Raw genomic sequence first — 19865 nt, 5'->3', positions numbered from 1 at the left:
TCTAAAATGTAAGAAAGTAAGAGAAAACATAAGCAGAGGGAAGAGGTAAGTATCGTGGGGCACATAACAGCGAATGGACAGTCAACACCGGGAGCCAGTGCCTCCATATAGTTCTAATCCAGGGGGGCAACAGTCACGGGTAACTCACATATTAGGCGGCAGACGTCTCCCGCAACATCCGAAGGGCAGAGGGCGGCACACGGGTTAAAACACCATAAGAGCAGCGGGTCACACTCGGACATCTTCAGGGGCCTGATCCAACCAAGAGAGCACCGCATTGGGATCCTCAAAGAAATGTGCCTTGCCATCTCGAATGATCCGTAGCTTAGCAGGGAACAGCATCGCATAAACCAAGTGTTGGGCACGGAGCCGGCGCTTCACCTCGGAAAACTGTGCCCTCCTCCGTTGGATCTCAGCGGAGAAGTCTGGAAACACCACGATACGCTGGTTCTCATAGGGGATGTTACCCTTCTCCCGGGTGAGGCGCAAGACCGCATCCCGGTCGCGGTAGTTCAACATCTTCGCGATGAAGGTAAGGGGAGGGGCTCCAGACAGCGGGGGTTTAGAGGTCTAACGGTGTGCTCGCTCCACCGCGAAGGTGGTGGAGAAGGCCTCTCTTCCAAATGTGGCTATGAGCAAGCGCTCCAAGAACGCGGGGGGGTCTGAGCCCTCGGCCCTCTCTGACAGTCCCACAAACCGGAGGTTACACCGGCGCAGCCTATTCTCTATGTCATCTTGTTTGCTCAGTACGACCTGTAGCTGGTGCTGCAGCCGTTCAGTGGTGACTTGGAGGGGAGGGATGTCATCCTCCACCTGCCCAATTCTGCGTTCCGTTTCGCCGACTCGTTCCCGCAGTTTGTGCAGATCCTGACGGATGAGGGAGATGTCGACCTTAACCTCCTCAATTCTGGAGGTAAGAGTAGTTTGGCACAATGTAACAGCCTCCAGGATACGAGCGGTGTCATCCGATGACTGAGTATCTTCACTCGGTCCCTATGCGGCGCCATCTTCCTCCACGAGGTCCGGGCCGTCCGCCCGGAATTTTCCGAGCTTCGCAATCGCGCTCTGGGCCCTCTTAGTCGGCGACATGCCCACGGGGTGTACACTGAAGGGAGGCAGTAGAAAGTGCCCTCAGGGGGGTCAAAATCAGTCCACTAGGATATAAGCAGGATACTATGCAGCCGGAGCTCTCGCTAGATGTGTCCTACGCCATGCAGCTTCAGGCCACGCCCCATAAAGGGCATTCTAAGAAGAAAACCTGTTAGGAGTCTGAAAAAGACTTGAGACCAGGGCGGAGGTTCACCTTCCAGCAGGGCAACGACCCGAAACATCCAGCCAGAGCTTCAATGGAATGGTTTAGATCAAAGCATATTCATGTGTTAGAATGGCCCAGTCAAAGTCCAGATCTAAATCCAATCTAGAATCTGTGGCAAGACTTGAAAATTGCTGTTCACAGACGCTCTCCATCCAATCTGACAGAGCTTGAGATATTTTGCAAAGAAGTGTAGCAAGGTCTTTTACCTCTTTTGGTCTAATGAGAACCTCCAAGGCCAAAGATAGGTGACATCCTTCAATATGTGGTGGGTTGTGAGACATAGTGGGTGCAAAGATGGTGAAAGTTATTGGGCGCCAGACACTTCTTGGATGTAAAAGAGGATTTATTTCTTTTGACAGCCCTTTTTATATATTTTGGGGGAAAGAGGGTTAGGGCCAGGACACCCTTAGATAGTTGCAAACTCAATTGGCAGACTCCGAGACTTCAGTAGGAGAACAGCCCTACAGGAAAAGGCTTCAGAAAGGTGCCACTTCTTCACATGCAGGACTGCTGTCTTCTATGGTAGCAGTCCTTTAACAGCTCCTAACTCAATGTATCAGTTCTTTCAGCTCCACTACAACTGCTCCTTGTAGTTCCTCAATACTCAGCTCCTGGTCTTTCACTAGATTCACTGACAATGAATCCCTTGAGCTCCTCCAAAGTTGGTGGTGGTATCCCCTCTAGCGTCACCCACGCTTCTCTGCTGGGTCCCTAGCTTGGCATTCTAGATACTCCTCAAGCTTTACCTCTGCTGACCGGCTCGGTCCCTGGCTTGACACACAAGGCCGCTCTGCAAGCGTCTCCTCTGCTGGTTGGGTCCCTGACTTGATCACCGCCTGAAATTTCCTAATTCTCCACAGTACCCTTTGGTGAGAATATGGTTCCAGTACCTGCTTCAGTTACTCACTATGGTCCCTGGTAAAGGTGATTGGTCCTTTTGTGGCGACAGCTTCCCTTCTACCTCCGACCATTGACAGGTTCTCCGCCCCACAGAACCATCACGTTTGGTTGGACTGCAAGCCACAGTCCCAACCCTGCGCTGCCCTCTTACTTCTGGATAGGCCCCCACACAGCCTTGCAGACAGATACCCCCAGAATAGGCCCAATCTCCGGCCTAGCAACCCGGGGCAGACGACTCAGACTGCAGTCAAGGTGGCACAGAACATAGATAACCTGACCTCACCCGAATATATAGGCACTCCCAGCAGGCCAAGGGATTAAGGAAAAACCATACCCATTGGCTGGGACACCCACATACCGATAACCTGACCTTGGGTTGCCCTTCTCATATCTAGTACCACCAAGTGCCTGGTCACCTAGTGGCAGAAGAGAAAAGTGCAACAAGGCCAAACTTAGGGAGAAATCAATGGATCTCTAACAATTTATCCATGGTAGCTACCCCTGCTAAGGGATTTAACGAGGAGCTCCCTGACTTAACCTCAGGGCTCTATAGAGGAATGGGCAAAAATTTCACTTTCTAGCTGTGCAAAGCTGGTAGAGACATCCCCAAAACGACTCACAGCTGTAATTGCAAGGAAAGGCGGTTCTACAAAGTATTGACTCCGGGGGGCGCTATACAAATGTACCCCCCACAATTTTCACATATTTATTTGACAAAAAGTTTGAAAATTATTTATAATTTTCCTTCCACTTCACAATTAGGTGCCACTTTGTGTTGGTCCATCACATAAAATCCCAATAAAATACATTTACGTTTTTGGTTGTAACATAAGAAAATGTGGAAAATTTCAAGGGGTATGAATACTTTTTCAAGCCACTGTAAAGGCATAATTTAAGGATATTGTTTTTGCTAAACAATGTTATATCTCCATTTTTAATTCATACTTTTATGTATCCCGAATTTCCATACACAAGATATTTCTTACCCGCTAAGACAAAAAATTAATTCTGAAAAAATGTATATGCCAAAAACTTTTTCCTATGAACCGCGTAACTGGCAAAACGTAAGGATATAGTTTGTGCAAAACAATGTTGTATTTCCATTTTTAATTATTTTTTTATGATATTTTTTCATTGTCTGACTTTTGAATTGCATGTGATACTAGAAAGGATCTGTAAAAGTATTTAAAAAAAAGAGGTTGCAGTTTGCATTTTCTCCGCAAGGTGGCGATCTCACTTATTTCCGGTGGACCGCAGGAGACAGGAAGTAATAGTGGGTGCCGACAGGAAGTGATGTCATCAGCAGACAGGAAGTGGAGGGAGATATTCCTGCAACTGACAGCAAAGGAGGTAATGTGATGTGAACATATTTATTTTTATTAAAGGACGTAATATGATATTATTATATATTTACACCCAGTAACCCCCACGTCATGTCCGTCCTCTTCCTCCATAGTCACTGTGATGTCTTGTATCTCTATTATATTCTGATATACACATATATAGAGGGTTATAATATTTTCATCCTAAAAATAGAACAATTTATCCAACTGTCCATCCAGAGCCTCTGGTTTATAGACCAGATACATCCTAAATATAGAACCATTTATCCAACTGTCCATCTAGAGCCTCTGGTTTATAGACAAGATACATCCTAAATATAGAACCATTTATCCAACTGTCCATCCAGAGCCTCTGGTTTATAGACCGGATACATCATAAATATAGAACCATTTATCCAACTGTCCATCCAGAACCTCTGGTTTATAGACCAGATACATCCTAAATATAGAGCCATTTATCCAACTGTCCATCCAGAGCCTCTGGTTTATAGACTGGATACATCCTAAATATAGAACAAGTTATCCAACTGTCCATCCAGAGCCTCTGGTTTATAGACCGGATACATCCTAAATATAGAACAATTTATCCAACTGTCCATCCAGAGCCTCTGGTTTTTAGACCAGATGCATCCTAAATTTAGAGCCATTTATCCAACTGTCCATCCAGAGCCTCTGGTTTATATACCGGATACATCCTAAATATAGAGCCATTTATCCAACTGTCCATCCAGAGCCTCTGGTTTATAGACCGGATACATCCTAAATATAGAACCATTTATCCAACTGTCCATCCAGAGCCTCTGGTTTATAGACCGGATACATCCTAAATATAGAACAAGTTATCCAACTGCCCATCCAGAGCCTCTGGTTTATAGACCGGATACATCCTAAATATAGAACAAGTTATCCAACTGTCCATCCAGAGCCTCTGGTTTATAGACCGGATACATCCTAAATATAGAGCCATTTATCCAACTGTCCATCCAGAGCCTCTGGTTTATAGACCGGATACATCCTAAATATAGAACCATTTATCCAACTGTCCATCCAGAGCCTCTGGTTTATAGACCGGATACATCCTAAATATAGAACCATTTATCCAACTGTCCATCCAGAGTCATTCGTTTGGTAGACCAGATAATTGCTGGATAGGAAGTATAAGGAAATATCCCCAACCGGGACACAGAAGAATATCTTGAAAGATGTTCTAACTCTTCTCTAGTTATTTCAAACCTAAAATAAAAGATTTTGGTATATTTGTTTTACTCTTCTATGTGGATTTTCATATGTTACAATACAAAGTAACAAAAAACTGTACATGTCATAGAAACACAAGTACAAAAGGTTGGGAGAATATTGAGTGCTCAGACCATATCAGACATGGAAGGATCCAAAGTTTGAAGAGTATCAGAAATGGAACCAAACTGTCCACGTGAAATTATAGAATTCAGATTTATCCTTGTCCCAACCAATCATATGATCCGCATTCAGATAAGATGGAGATTCAGCTGTCAGAACTCGGGAGAACTTTGTGCAGACATTATTCCTCCCAGTCCAGATAATTCTCAGCTTATTATCCATCTACAGAGAGGAGAGTCCTGTATAAGTCAAGCAAAAATTAGGAGGATTCTGGGAAGTCTGTAGTGATAATTATTACTTTTTCTCTTTACACAGGATTATAGCGTATTGAAGAAAATATCTGATGATCCATTAACATTCAGCAGCCGTCTTCACAGGACATCACCCATCACAGTGCCTCCACCTCACTGCCTGACAACAGAGGTAACCAGTGCCAAGAAGATTCTAGAAGTCACCAACAAGATCACTGATCTTCTGACAGGAGAGGTGAGGAGGATTCTGGGAATTCTGGGACATTATCCAGTAACAGACAAGGGATGTGTCTGGATGGTGACTGTATCATTGTGTGTGTCAGGTTCCTATAAGGTGTCAGGATGTCACTGTCTATTTCTCCATGGAGGAGTGGGAGTATTTAGAAGGACACAAGGATCTCTACAAGGACGTCATGATGGACAATCAGCCGCCCCTCACATCACCGGGTAAGAGGAGACTTTATTGTAAAGGAGAGAGCAGTACGGAGGATCCACCTAGATCCCCCATCATCTGATAAACACATAGAAACAATGTATTCAGTCAGTGTGTGTGTTTCCTACAGATGGATCCAGTAATGGGAACCCACCAGAGAGATGTCCCCGTCCTCTGTATTCCCGGGATTCCACACAGGTAGATCACACCATCCCCCACCATCATCAGGTAGGTGGGACTGAGCAACTAGAACTCCAAACTATGAGATGACATTCTTTTAAGTAATGTGTTTTTTTTACAAACATATTCAATATTCTTTGGGGTTTAGGGTGAAGAACTGAAAGATATTAAAGCTGAGATTAAAGAAGAAGAAGAAGAGAGGTTGGTGAGTGGAGATCAGCAGTCTATGGAGGAGGGGGAGAGGATTAAGAAAATTAAACAAGAGGAATCTTCTCTACATATGGACACAAGTAAGTAATGAACACTAAATGCAGAAACTGTTCACATTTTTATTTTACTTCTATGAGTATGAAGTATGTATTTAAACATACATATATACACATATATAAATTCAGCAATATACTGGGTCATCTTGAATGAAACTATTCCTCATCCTTGCAGCTCTGCCTAATGTACTATGTGTATTGTCCTCAAGAAATGAGGTGGAATAACTGTACACCATATGAAAGGTCCTTCTCCATTCCTCAATATAACGTCATGTTCCCAACAAATGAGGAGGAGATACTGTACACCATATGAAAGGTCCTTCTCCATTCCTCAATATAACGTCATGTTCCCAACAAATGAGGTGGAGATACTGTACACCATATGAAAGGTCCATCTCCATTCCTCAATATATTATCATGTTTTCAAGAAATAAGGTCCATCTCCATTCTCAAAGTAACAATGGAGATGGAAATGCAAAAACATTTCACCAGAAAAAGGTTTACACGTTTGATCAATTCCTTCTTGGATATACTGTAGATACGCTTTACTTCAAGAGGATATGCAATGTTCATTTTATCTAAAAACACAGAAGATAAAGTCACATAACCTTCAAAAAAACGCACTGCTAACGCCTAAAAAGCGCTGCAAAAGCGTTGGCCGTTTTATAGGCAGATTTCAAGTGCCTCGGTATGAAAGGAGTCTAAGCCCTTGTACACACGGTCAGACATTCCGACGGAAAATGTCCGATAGGACCGTGTTGTCGGATAATCCGACCATGTGTGGGCTCCATCGGACTGTTTCCGTCGGAATATCCAACGGACCAAGTTTTCCAGCTTGGCTATAAAACTTTCTGACAACAGGATCCGATCGGACCTTGTCCGATCATATGTAGAGAATTCCGATCGGACAAAGTGCCACGCATGCTCAGATCAAATTCCTACACCAAAGCTATTGGCTACTAGCGTGAACGTAGTCCCATCATAACGAAATAACGTCATCACGTTCTGAACGATCTGATTTTCCGACAACTTTGTCCAACCGTGTGTATGCAACAGTTTTGGACAAAATCCGTCGGACAAAATCCGACGGATTTGGTTGTTGGAATGTCCGACTCTGTGTACAAGGGCTAAGAGCTCTGGCATGGAATTAGGAGCCCTTTTGAAGATCTTTTTCAGGTGCTTCCCATTCATTTCAATTGGGAGGGACGCTTTTGAGGCACTTTTTGGCTCTCCAAACATGCTCCAAAGATGCTGCTTGCAGGAGTTTTTTTACCTCCCCGTCAGCGCACCGCTCCAGTGTGAAAGCATTCATTGATCTTAATGGGAAGCAGTTTTTGTGAGCTTTTCAGGTGCTTTGTTTTAATGCAAAAGCGCTTGAAAGTCTCCTCAATGTGAAAGGGGTCTTACGAAACATTTGATGCTGGACCAAACGTGAATGCAAGGCTTGGAAAATACTTATATAATTTATTATAAAAATTGTTTCCCAACAGGTGGACACAATGTCCGGAATACCTCTGAGGAACATCTCATTGTATCTCCAGATTATAAAGCAGAAGATAATAACATTGTACAATATTCTCCAGGAGGAAATCCCGTTACTCCAAATATACATCCCAGACCTTCCCAATTGGGGGGATCAATGGATCCCTCTAATCCTGAGGAATCTTCTGATGGATCACACACCAAGACTATAGGATCTCACAGTACAGATACCTCAATAGATCCTTCTATTCCCAAGGAATCTTCTTCAAGCTGTACAGAAAAGTGTTCATTGGCATGTTCACTGTGTGGGAAATTGTTTACAAGAAACTGGGAGCTTCTTAGACATGAGAAAAGTCACACAGGTGAGCGTCCCTATTCGTGTTCAGAGTGTGGGAAATGTTTCATTCAGACAGGAGACCTTTTAAAACATCATAGAATTCACACTGGCGAGTGCCCCTATTCATGTTCAGAGTGTGGGAAAAGATTCATTGAGAAAGAAAAGCTTGTTAGACACCAGAGAATTCACACAGGTGAGCGTCCCTATTCATGTTCAGAGTGCGGGAAATCTTTTACTCAAAAATCTACTCTTGTTACACACCAGAAGATTCACACAGGTGAGCGTCCCCACTCATGTTCAGAGTGTGGGAAATCTTTCATTCTGAAACGAGACCTTGTTAAACACCAGAGAATTCACACGGGCGAGCGTCCTTATCCGTGTTCGGAGTGCGGTAAATCTTTCACTCTGCAAAAAGACCTTGTTAGACACCAGAGAATTCACACGGGTGAGCGTCCCTATCCGTGTTCAGAGTGCGGGAAATCTTTCGCTGAGAAAGGAGACCTTATTAGACACAGGAGAATTCACACGGGTGAGCGTCCCTATTCCTGTTCAGAGTGTGAAAAATCTTTCAATCTAAAAAAACACCTTGTTTTACATCAAAAAATTCACACGGGTGAGCGTCCTTATTTGTGCTCAGGGTGCAGGAAATGTTTCAGTCATAATGGAGACCTTCTAAAACATCTGAGAGTTCACACGGGTGATCGGCCATATGCATGTTCAGATTGTGGGAAATGTTTCAGTCAGAAAAGAAGCCTGCTTAAACACCAGAGAATTCACATGGGTGAGCATCCATATTCCTATTCAGGTCAGAATCCTTAATTTTGTTCAGAGTGCGGGAATTGTTTCACTGAGAAAGAAAATCTTCTTAGACATAAGAGGTTTCACAAAGGTGAGTGTCCCTATTCATGTTAAGAGTGCAGGAAATGTTTCACTCAGAAATCTTCACTTGTGGCATACCAGAAGATTCACACGAGCTAACAACCCACCATCCCTGTGCTGAGTTCCCAGGTCTGTACATCTGATGTGCCCATTATGAGGGGCTCCCACCATCCCTGTGCTGAGTTCCTGGGTCTGCACACCCACTGTGCCCATTATGAGTGTTTTTCACCATCCGAGTGCTTAGTTTCTGAGTCTCTACACTTGCTGTGCCCATTATGAGGGGTTTCCACCATCCCTGTGCCAAGTTCCAGGGGTTTGTACACCTGCTGTGCCCATAATGAGGGGTTCCCACCATCCCCGTGCTGAGTTCCCGGATCTGTACTCCTGCTGTGCCCATTATGAGGGGTTCTCACCATCCCGGTGCTGAGTTCCCAGGTCTATACACCTGCTGTGCCCATTATGAGGGGTTCCCACCATCCCAGCTGAGTTCCCAGGTCTGTACACCTGCTGTGCCCATTATGAGGGGTTCCCACCATCCCAGCTGAGTTCCCAGGTCTATACACCTGCTGTGTCCATTATGAGGGGTTCTCACCATCCCAGCTGAGTTCCCAGGTCTATACACCTGCTGTGCCCATTATGAGGGGTTCCTACCATCCCAACTGAATTCTGGGGTCTGTACACCTGCTGTACCCATCATGAGGGGTTCCCACCATCCCCGTGCTGAGGTCCCGGGTCTGTACACCTGCTGTGCCCATTTTGAGGGGTTCCCACCATCCCAGCTGAATTCCCGGGTCTGTACGCCTGCTGAGCCCATTATGAGAGGTTCCCACCATGCCTCTGCTGAGTTCCCAAGTCTATACACCTGCTGTGCCCATTATGAGGGGTTCCTACCATCCCAGCTGAGTTCCCAGGTCTGTACACCTGCTGTGCCCATTATGAGGAGTTCCCACCATCCCTGTGCTTAGTTTCTGGGTCTGTACACCTGCTGCATCCATTATGGGGGGTTCCCACCGTCCCTGTGCTGAGTATCCCAGTCTGTACATCTGCTGTGCCCATTATGAGGGGTTCCCACTATACCTGCTCTGAGTTCCTGGGTCTGTATACCTGCTGTGTCCATAATGAGGGGTGGTTACCATCATCCCCTTGCTGAGTTCCGAGGTCTGTACTCCTGCTGTGCCCATTATGAGGGGTTCCCACCTATCATTGGATTAGTTCCCGCTTCTCTATACCTGCTGTGGATGCTCCCACCATAAATGGACCAGGTTTTGAAATTTAATCCTGATAACTCCTTATTTTAACCACATCCATTGTAACCAAACCCACTTCTAGATTACCTACTTGAAGACCAGCATGTTAAACCTTCTTCCTGTCCAGGCCATTTTTCCATTCTTAGTACTGTGATACTTTGACTGATAATTAATTGTTCATGCTACACTGTACCCAAATAAGATTTTATTTCATTTTGAATACCAAAAGAGATTTCTTTTGGATGTGTTTCTTCGCCATGTTTACTAAATAAAGGAAAAAAGATCGAAAATTTTGAAAAAAAAATAAAACGTTTTGCTTCGTTATTTAAAATTTTTGCAAATAAATGATCTTTCTTCATAAACTGTGGCCAAAATTTTTTTTGCTACATTTGTTTTGTAAAATAAAATACATGTATATTGTTTAATCTGTGTGAAAGTTGTAGAGTCTACAACTATGGTATGTGTTTTTTAAAATTGATCAGTCCCGATGTACTGATGTCTTTTCTCATTTCTTGAGGCCCTAAAATGCCCAGACAGTGGGGGTGTGTCCAAGATGCAGACGTGCCTTAAGAGAGCTCTGGGCCCTTTTTCAAAATATCACCCGTTTCCCTGCAGATCCCCATCCCCATCCTGACCTAAACGGGGGTGACTTTGGACAGGACCGGAATGACCAAGGGGAAGGGTGCTTTGGCTTCCCGTAAGGTCCATAACACCCCTAAAACAACTCCCAAGGCGCAGCCTCCTCCCGCCAAGGCAGTCAACATGGACGGAGGACACAGATCCAGAGCTGTGGGAGCAGACTAACTTTGTTGCCCTGATGCAGGCCATTACCACTTGCCAGACTACCCTCACGGGTAAAATTGAAACTATGCAGCTTGATATCATCCTAATCCAGAGAGATATGGACTGCTTCCCAACCAGACTGACAGAGGCTGAGTGCCACATGGGGGGACACGGAAGACGTGCTGCAGGAACATGTTGCCTCACTCCGCACGCTGCAGACCAAGATGAAGACCCTGGAGGCACGTGTGGAGGACGCCGAAAACCGGAATCACAGAAATAATCTCTGCATCTTGGGGCTACCGGAGGGAGTGGAAGGTGCCGATCCTACAGCATTCACGGAACACCTGCTGAGGGCCCTCCTCCCGCGTGCCCAATTTTCTGCTTTCTTAGCTCAGCTAGGGATAGATACATCCATCTAAAGTTCCTCCACAGGGCATACTACACCCCCCAAAAGCTATCAAGAATATACTCAATCCGATAGATGCCCAAAATGCACCACTGAACTGGGTACATTCTTGCATGTAGTGTGGTCCTGCCCCCTTATCTAGCAGTTCTGGAGAGATGGGGTTCACAACATTAACTCTGTAGGAGGACTAAACATAAGAGTTGACCCTCTTATCCTCCTTTTGGGTATCTGTGACACTGTTGCGCCTAATACACGCAAACATTTTTTCATTTTTTATGCCTCATTCATTGCCAGAAAAGCTATCCTAACTAAATGGAAACAGCTGGGACCACCCACGGTTGCGCAATGGAGAGCTCTGAATGATTCCACCCTCCCTCTCTACAAATGTATGTACATCAGGCATTTACTGGCCATCGGGAGTTTCCCGGTGGGCCGATGGCTCAGTGGGCCAGTCAGCTGCAGTCCTGGAGCCACTCCTCTCTGACACTGAGTGATCGCGATTTCAGTCCTGTCAGAAGGAGCAGCTGCTGTCACTTGCTGGAGAGAAGATTAGGCTTTCTTCTCCAGCCTGCAGGGGGAGCTAGACAGCCAGCAGACTTTTTTTTCCTTCTTCTCTCCCCTTTCTCATTTGTCACTTATCACATGACTGGAGAGAGGAACGAGATTCTGCCTTCAGAAATGTGAGTACATGTGGGAGGAGAGGGAGGGCACTCTGATGTAAGGGGGCTGCTGGTGATGGGGACACTCTGATGTAAGGGGGCTGCTGGTGATGGGGACACTCCGATGTAAGGGGGCTGCTGGTGATGAGAACACTCTGATGTAAGGGGACTGCTGATGGAGACACTGATGTAAGGGGACCGCTGATATATATATAGTATTGTATACTCAAAATTAAAGTGGGCCGGTCTGGATGAAGTCCAGGGCCAAATTTTTGTCCCAGTCCAGCCCTGACATATATGAGTCGTAAATGTCCAAAAAAAATTGAGAAAATATGGAGCGCTTGGGTCAAAAGCTAAAAGCCACCCCACTTTGAGAAGAAATCCCATTAAGCCAAGGACTGTGCATGGAGCTGATGTCATACAGGTCCCCCCACCCTGGACTCTAGCTCCATGCCTAGCTACCATAGTACACTGTGTCTGGGGCCTCCCCCTACTCTCATGATACACCCCCCCTATAGGGGAGTTACACCGGTATTAAGTCTCCATGTCCAACCACATAAGTTAACTCATATGACCAATTGAGTATATAAAAGCCTCTTATAGACCTATACAATTTTCACATAGATGACCTAGCATTCTATGTGTGATACTGTTTGCAATGCAATGCTTTACTTCTACTCCTTGAAATATGCTGTAATATCTGTTATTATATAACGCTTTATGTCTGTATGTAACTTTATATGACAATATATCTCCCGTTGGAGATAAATAAAAACTTTTCTCTTAAAAATTACAAATATCTCCCAAATGACCCCTTTTTTTGGGCTTTGGATGTACAGTTAGGCTTGTGCAATTAGTTTCGTAACGTATCGAAATTCGGCCGAATTTTGCATCTTTCGGACATTCGGATGCATCCGAATAAAAAAATAACGAATAACAACGAATACGAAAGAAATATAACGAATGAATTCGGTAATTCTTTAAAGAGCTAATGAAACAAAAGGTCAGCTCAAAGTAAATCTTATAGTCCAATGGATATAGGCAATATGTCAAGTACTTTTCTGCAGCAGAGAATGACATTTTGCGACCCGACTTTGGGGCCACATATCTCGGGGTCACTTGGTATACAAACACAATAGTACTAGCACTACAACATATCCAAATTTGGAGTTTCTAGCACCAAGTGATCCCGAGATACGTGGCCCCAAATTCGGGTCACAAAATGTCAAGCACTTTTCTGCAGCAGAGAATGACATTTTGCAACCCGAATTTGGGGCCACATATCTCGGGGTCACTTATAGCTAGAAACCCCAAATTTGGTATACAAACACAATACTAGCACTACAACATATCCAAATTTGGAGTTTCTAGCACCAAGTGACCCCGAGATACATGGCCCTAAATTCGGGTCACAAAATATTTTCGAATGCGGTTGAAATAATATCGAATCATGTTGAAGTCATTTCGAATGTGGTTGAAATAATTTCGAATCATGTTGAAATCATTTCGAATCCGGTAGAAATATTTTCGAATTTGGTTGAAATATTTTTGAATGTGGCCGATTTTTCGAATTCGGTAGAAAACTAAACGAAATCCAAAAACAAATTTAAGGAAGTTAACGAATATAACTAAACGAAATTAATGAATTAACAAATTAAAAACGAAACTAAACTAAACAAATTTTTTCCTTTTGCACATGTCTATGTGCAGTTGGATAAATGGTTCTATATTTAGGATGTATATGGTCTATAAACCAGAGGCTCTGGATGGACAGTTGGATAAATGGCTTTATATTTAGGATATATCTGGATTAGGGATGAGCCGAACACCCCCCGGTTCGGTTCGCACCAGAACTTGCGAACGACCCCCGCGTTCGGTACGAACGTTAGAACCCCATTGAAGTCTATGGGACTCGAACGTTCGAATTGGAAAGTGCTCATTTTAACGGCTAATATGCAAGATAGTGTCCTAAAAAGGGTTTGGCGACCTGCCTCCTGCCTCAGGGGACATGGGTCACTGCAAAAAAAAGTTTTAAAAACTACCGTTTTGGCGGGAGCACTGATTTTAATGAAGATTAAAGTGAAAAAAAAAAAGGGAAATATTCCTTTAAATATGGTGCCTGGGGGGTGTCTGTAGTATGCCTGTGAAGTGCCACGTGTTTCCCGTGTTTAGAACAGTCCCTGCACAAAATGACATTAAACGGAAATAACACCATTTAAAACTGCTTGCGGTTTTAATGTTATATCTGGTTCCTGCAATATGGTTGAAAATCATTGAGAAAAATGGCATGGGTAGCCCTCCCTGCCCATTACCAGCCTATTTGGGTCTTGTACGCATATTAAGGGGAACCCCGTACCCATATTAAAAAAAGGAAATGCGTGTGGCCCCCAGGCCCTATATACTCAGAACAGCAGTATACAGGCGGTGCAAACAAGACAGGGACTGTGTAGGTTTGTTGTGTTAAGTTGAATCTGTTTGTCATTTTCAACCGGTACATTTTTAAAGTGTAGCTCCAGTCAAAAAAACTATCTTTAAGCTTTTTGGAAAACATAGGGAAGGGTTATCACCCCTGTATAATTTGTTTTGTCGTCCATCTTTTTTCATCTCACTTGCTGCTGTCTCCTTGCGTTTGCAAGTAGGAGATGTTTGTAAGTTGGATGTTTGAAAGTAGGGGCCTGCCCTATATTATAGCGGTATGTACTGGGTACAGAGCACGCAGACAGCACGCACTCCTAACACTACTGACTGCAAGCTCTATTATTAACCACTTGTTAGCCCAATGTTTGCATAAAGTGAAAGATGAAGTTATGCTGAGTAAATAGATATCAAACATGTCACTCTTCAAAATTGCACATGCCCGTGGAATGGCGCCAAACGTCGCTACTTAAAAAATCCCCATAGGCGACGCTTTAAATATTTTTTTACTGGTTACATGTTTTGAGTTGCAGAGGAGGTCTAGGACTAGAATTATTGCTCTCGCTCTAACATTCTCGGCGATACCTCACATGTGTGGCACATGCGAGCACATGGGGACATGGGCGCTTTAATTTTTATTTTATTTTTTTATTGTTCATTTTACTTTATTTATTTTAGTTTGACATTTTTTTTCCCAAAAATATATTTTTGATCACTTTTATTCCTATTACAAGAAATGTAAACATCCCTTGTAATAGGAATATGGGGTGACAGGTCCTCTTTACAGTGAAATCTGGGGGGTCAATATGACCCCACATCTCACCTCTAGGCTGGGAAGCCTGAAATAAAAAATAAAAAAAAGATTCTGGCTTTGATCGTACTGGCGAGTTGGTAGAAGCACCGGAGGGCGGTGAGGGGTGGGGGGCGTCTATGGCTGGGTATTTCAGGGTATCACCGAGTATGGCTGGGTATCTCTGAGTATGGCTGGGTATGGCAATTTATGGCAGGGTATTACAGAGTATTGGCGGGGTATTGGCGGGGTACTACAGAGTAATAGCAGGGTACTGCACTGCAGAGTAATGGCAGGGTACTGCACTGCAGAGTAATGGCGGGGTACTGCACTGCAGAGTAATGGCGGGGTACTGCACTGCAGAGTAATGGCGGGGTACTGCAGAGTAATGGCGGGGTACTGCACTGCAGAGTAATGGCAGGGTACTGCACTGCAGAGTAATGGCGGGGTACTACAGAGTAATGGCAGGGTACTGCACTGCAGAGTAATGGCAGGGTACTGCACTGCAGAGTAATAGCGGGGTACTGCACTGCAGAGTAATGGCGGGGTACTGCAGAGTAATGGCGGGGTACTGCAGAGTAATGGCAGGGTACTGCAGAGTATGCACTGGTATTGCAGAGTATTGGCAGGGAATTGAGGGGTTAAATTCGGTGAGCAGCGATGTGGGCACTGCAGATGCAGCCCACATCGCTGCTGACACCGATCTCTTTCCCCTCCGCTGTACCGATCGGTACAGAAAGGGGAGGTAGGAACAGGCGTCATAACATGACGCCGGTTTGTTTCCAAGTGATCACTCCGTCATTTGACGGAGCAATCACGTGGTAAACGGCCGCTATGAGCGGCCGTTTACCGTGATGCGCCGGGTCCTATGGACCCGGCGGTCACGGATGCTCTCGAGTGCGCACACCTCGGGGCACGCGAGAGCAGAATTCTGGGAGGCCGTTAATTAACGGCCTCTCTGAGTTAAACAACCGCCCTGAAGCCGTTAATCGGCAATGGGCAGTTGTTAAGTGGTTAAAGCTAGATCACTAGCTATATAGGTGAGGTGAATATAGTGGTGTATACTGCAGTCAGGGCACAGACAACAACCACTAAACAGCAGCAAGATAGGAAATCAGCCAAAAACGATTGGTGTGTACTGTGTTGAAGGTACACAGAACACCCACTGCTTAAGATGCAAAGTAACACACTACAGGAGGCCGCCTTAAAGGCGGCCTTATATAGTGTGGGGCGTGCACTACACAGCCTGAGCTATGATTGGCCACAGGCAGGATGCCTGTGGCCAATCATGGCTCTCCTCGCTGCCGGCGCTGCGATTGGCCAAGCATGCGGGGTCACAGTGCATGCTTGGCCAATCATCGGGCAGCAATGCACTGCGCCAACGCAGTGCATTGTGGTCCGCGCGCGCGTCACTCGAATTTTGACGCGAACGGCCAAAACGTTCGGAATTCGCCGAACGGCCGAACGCCCAATGTTCGAGTCGAACTTACGTTCGACTCGAACACGAAGCTCATCCCTAATCTGGATTATAAACCAGAGGCTCTGGGTGGACAGTTGGATAAATGGCTCTATATTTACGATGTATCCGGTCTATAAACCCGAGGCTCTGGAGTAAAAGTTGGATAAATGGCTCTATATTTTGGGTGTATCTGGTCTATTAACCAGAGGCTTTGGGTTGAATAGTTGGATAAATGGTTCTATATTTAGGATATATCTGGTCTATAAACCAGAGGCTCTGGAGTAAAAGTTGGATAAATGGTTCTATATTTAGGATGTATCCGGTCTATAAACCAGAGGCTCTGGAAGGACAGTTGGATAAATGGTTCTATATTTAGGATATATCTGGTCTATAAACCAGAGGCTCTGGATGGACAATTGGATAAATGTCTCTATATTTAGGATGTAGCTTGTCTATAAACCAGAGGCTCTGGATTTACAGTTGATAAATGTTTGTATATTTAGGATGTCTCTGGTCTATAAAACAGAGGCTCTGGATGGACAGTACAGACACCCTCCAAAACACCTCTTTTTGGAAAGTAGACAGTTCAAGGTATTTAGTAATTGGCATGGTGAATATTTTGAAGTTGTAATTTTTTGCCACACTTTTTTGTGAAAAATAAGAAAGTAAATAAAATGTTGTTTTATTTCACAAAGTGGTAATTTTAACAAATGTATTTCTCATACACAGCATGGGCATACTTACAATCACACCCCAAAACACAATCTTCTACTCCTCCCCAGTAATACCACATGCCTGGGACTTTTTTGCTGCCTTTATGCATAGGGGCACCTAAAACCCAAGGAGCACCTTCAGGCTTTCTAGGGGCATAAATCATGCATCTAATTTCCTGACTACCTCTCACATTTCTTGAGGCCTGAAGTGACAGGACAGTAAAAAAAACACCCCAAAAATGCCAAGTATACCCTCCAGCATATTTAATTAGAGGTATGGTAAGTCTTTTGAAGATCACATTTTTGCCACAAGTTTTTGGAAAATGAAGAAAGAAAATTAAATTGTATTTTTTTTACATTCAGCATTCAACAATCAACATTTTTACATTTCGAATTTCACTCTGCTATTCCTCTTAATTTTTTATTTTTATTTTTGGGGATATTTATTATAGCAAAAAATAAAAAATATTGTTTTTGTTTTCAAAATTGTCGCTCTTTTTTTGTTTATAGCGCAAAAAATAAAAACCGCAGAGGTGATCAAATGCCACCAAAAATTTAGTTTTGATTACAGCGTCGAACGACCACGCAACTGTCAGTTAAAGCGACGCAGTACCAAATTGTAAAAAGTGCTCTGGTCAGGAAAAGGGGGTAAAATCTTCCGGGGCTGAAGTGGTTAATGGCTGTGTGTTAAAGCGGAGGTCCACCCTAAAATGGACCTTCCTCTCATCGGATTCCTCCCCCCCTCCGGCGCCACAATTGGCACCTTTCAGGGGGGAGGGGGGTGCAGTTACCTGGATAATCCAGGTAACTGCACCCACTTCCGGGCTAGCTCTCTGCGGAAAGGGGCGTACATTACGCCCCTTTCCGCAAGTGCCCGCCCCTTCCGCAAGTGCCCCGCTGCCTGCTGGGAAACACACAGATCCCAGAGGCAGCGGGGAGCGTCCTCATTGCGCAGCGCGGCTCGCGCATGCGCAGTAGGGAACCGGGAAATGAAGCCGAAAGGCTCCATTTCCTGATTCCCATACCCAAGATGGCGGCGGCAGCACTCGAGTGTCGATCTAGAGATCGGCTTCGGGTGCCGACATCGCGGGCGCGCTGGACAGGTAAGTGTCACTATTTTAAAAGTCAGCAGCTGCAGTATTTGTAGCTGCTGACTTTAAAAAAAAAAAAAAAACGCGGAGTCCCGGCGGACTCCCGCTTTAAGTTATTTTGAGGGGACAGCACATTTACTCGGTTATACAGGCTGTAAACTCACTACTTTACATTGTAGCAAAGTGTCATTTCTTCAGTGTTGTCACATAAAAAGATAGAATAAAATATTTACAAAAATGTGAGGGGTGTACTCAGTTTTGTGAGATACTGTGTATATATATATATATATATATATATATATATATATATATCACAATTGCAGAGGTAAATATATATCAATCCTGAATGTGTCAAAAATGTGTCAAAAAATCCACCGCTGGGCTGATAAAAATCTTGTGTGATCCAATGCTTGCAACACACAGGTACACCATCACCTCAAATGAGAAGGGCTCTTACCGGAATCATTGGACCCAGTTATAGAGGTATGTGTTTTACATTTCATCAATCGGGGATCTGTATAGACATCCAGGGGATCCAATGATATCTCCCAATCTCCGGAGTCAATTATTTGGCATAATTTAAGGATAGCATTTTTGCAAAACAATGTTGTATCTCCATTTTGAATGAATGCTTTTATGTATCCTGAATTTTAATACACAATCACTTTGTTTTTATTATCTTTTGTTTTATTGCCTGACTTTTCAATTGCATGTGAAGTATCTGTCAAAGTATTTAAAAACATAGGCTGCAGTTTGTATGTTCTCCACAAAGTGGTGATCTCACTTACTGCCGGTGGAACGCAGAGACAGGAAGTGATAAAAGGTACTGACAGGAAGTGATGTCATTTTCAGACAGGAAGTTCCCCGGGCAAGGAAAACTTACAGAAAGTGGAGGGAGGCGTTTCTGTAAGTGGCAGCAGAGGAGGTAATAAGATATTACTTTATATTTACACCCAGTAAACCCCCGTCATGTCTGTCCTCTTCCTCCATAGTCACTGTGACATCTGTTATCTCCAGAAGATGCTGATACACACATATGTAGAGTATTGTAATATTTACATAGACATCCTAAATACAGAACCATTTATACAACTGTCCATCCAGAGCCTCTGGTTTATAGACCAGACATCCTAAATACAGAACCATTTATACAACTGTCCATCCAGAGCCTTTGGTTTATAGACCGGATACATCTTAAATATAGAACCATTTATCCAACTGTCCATCCAGAGCCATCCTAAATATAGAACCATCTATCCAACTGTCCATCCAGAGCCTCTGGTTTATAGACCAGATACATCCTAAATATAGAACCATTTATCCAACTGTCCATCCAGAGCCTCTGGTTTATAGACCGGATACATCCTAAATATAGAACCATCTATCCAACTGTCCATCCAGAGCCTCTGGTTTATAGACCAGATACATCCTAAATATAGAACCATTTATCCAACCATCCATCCAGAGCCTCTGGTTTACTGTTTTGACCAGATACATCCTAAATATAGAACCATTTATCCAACTGTCCATCCAGAGCCTCTGGTTTATAGACCTTGA

The 19865-nt window shown here is 44.2% G+C and overlaps 1 protein-coding gene and 1 pseudogene across 2 annotated transcripts in view; both read left to right on the top strand.

Moving 5' to 3' along the window:
* The window catches only part of LOC143955186 (uncharacterized), a 141960-nt gene that overhangs the window by 84355 nt on the left and 37740 nt on the right, over positions 1-19865 (top strand). Inside the window, 1 exon segment of the mRNA XM_077465277.1 lies at positions 5492-5615. Within this exon segment, the coding sequence (XP_077321403.1) occupies positions 5492-5615 (124 nt within the window).
* LOC143956316 (uncharacterized) lies at positions 5911-10306 on the top strand (annotated as a pseudogene). The gene is made up of 2 exons (XR_013269887.1): positions 5911-6071; positions 7538-10306. The product of XR_013269887.1 is annotated as an uncharacterized LOC143956316 (transcript).

The sequence above is a fragment of the Lithobates pipiens genome, unplaced genomic scaffold, assembly GCF_037356315.1.
Source record: "Lithobates pipiens isolate NorthernLeopardFrog02 unplaced genomic scaffold, aLitPip1_a1.2 Scaffold_35, whole genome shotgun sequence".
NCBI classification, from domain to species: Eukaryota; Metazoa; Chordata; class Amphibia; order Anura; family Ranidae; genus Lithobates; species Lithobates pipiens.
Note: the sequence above shows the minus strand (reverse complement) of the source record. Positions and strands in the feature narration are given on the sequence as shown.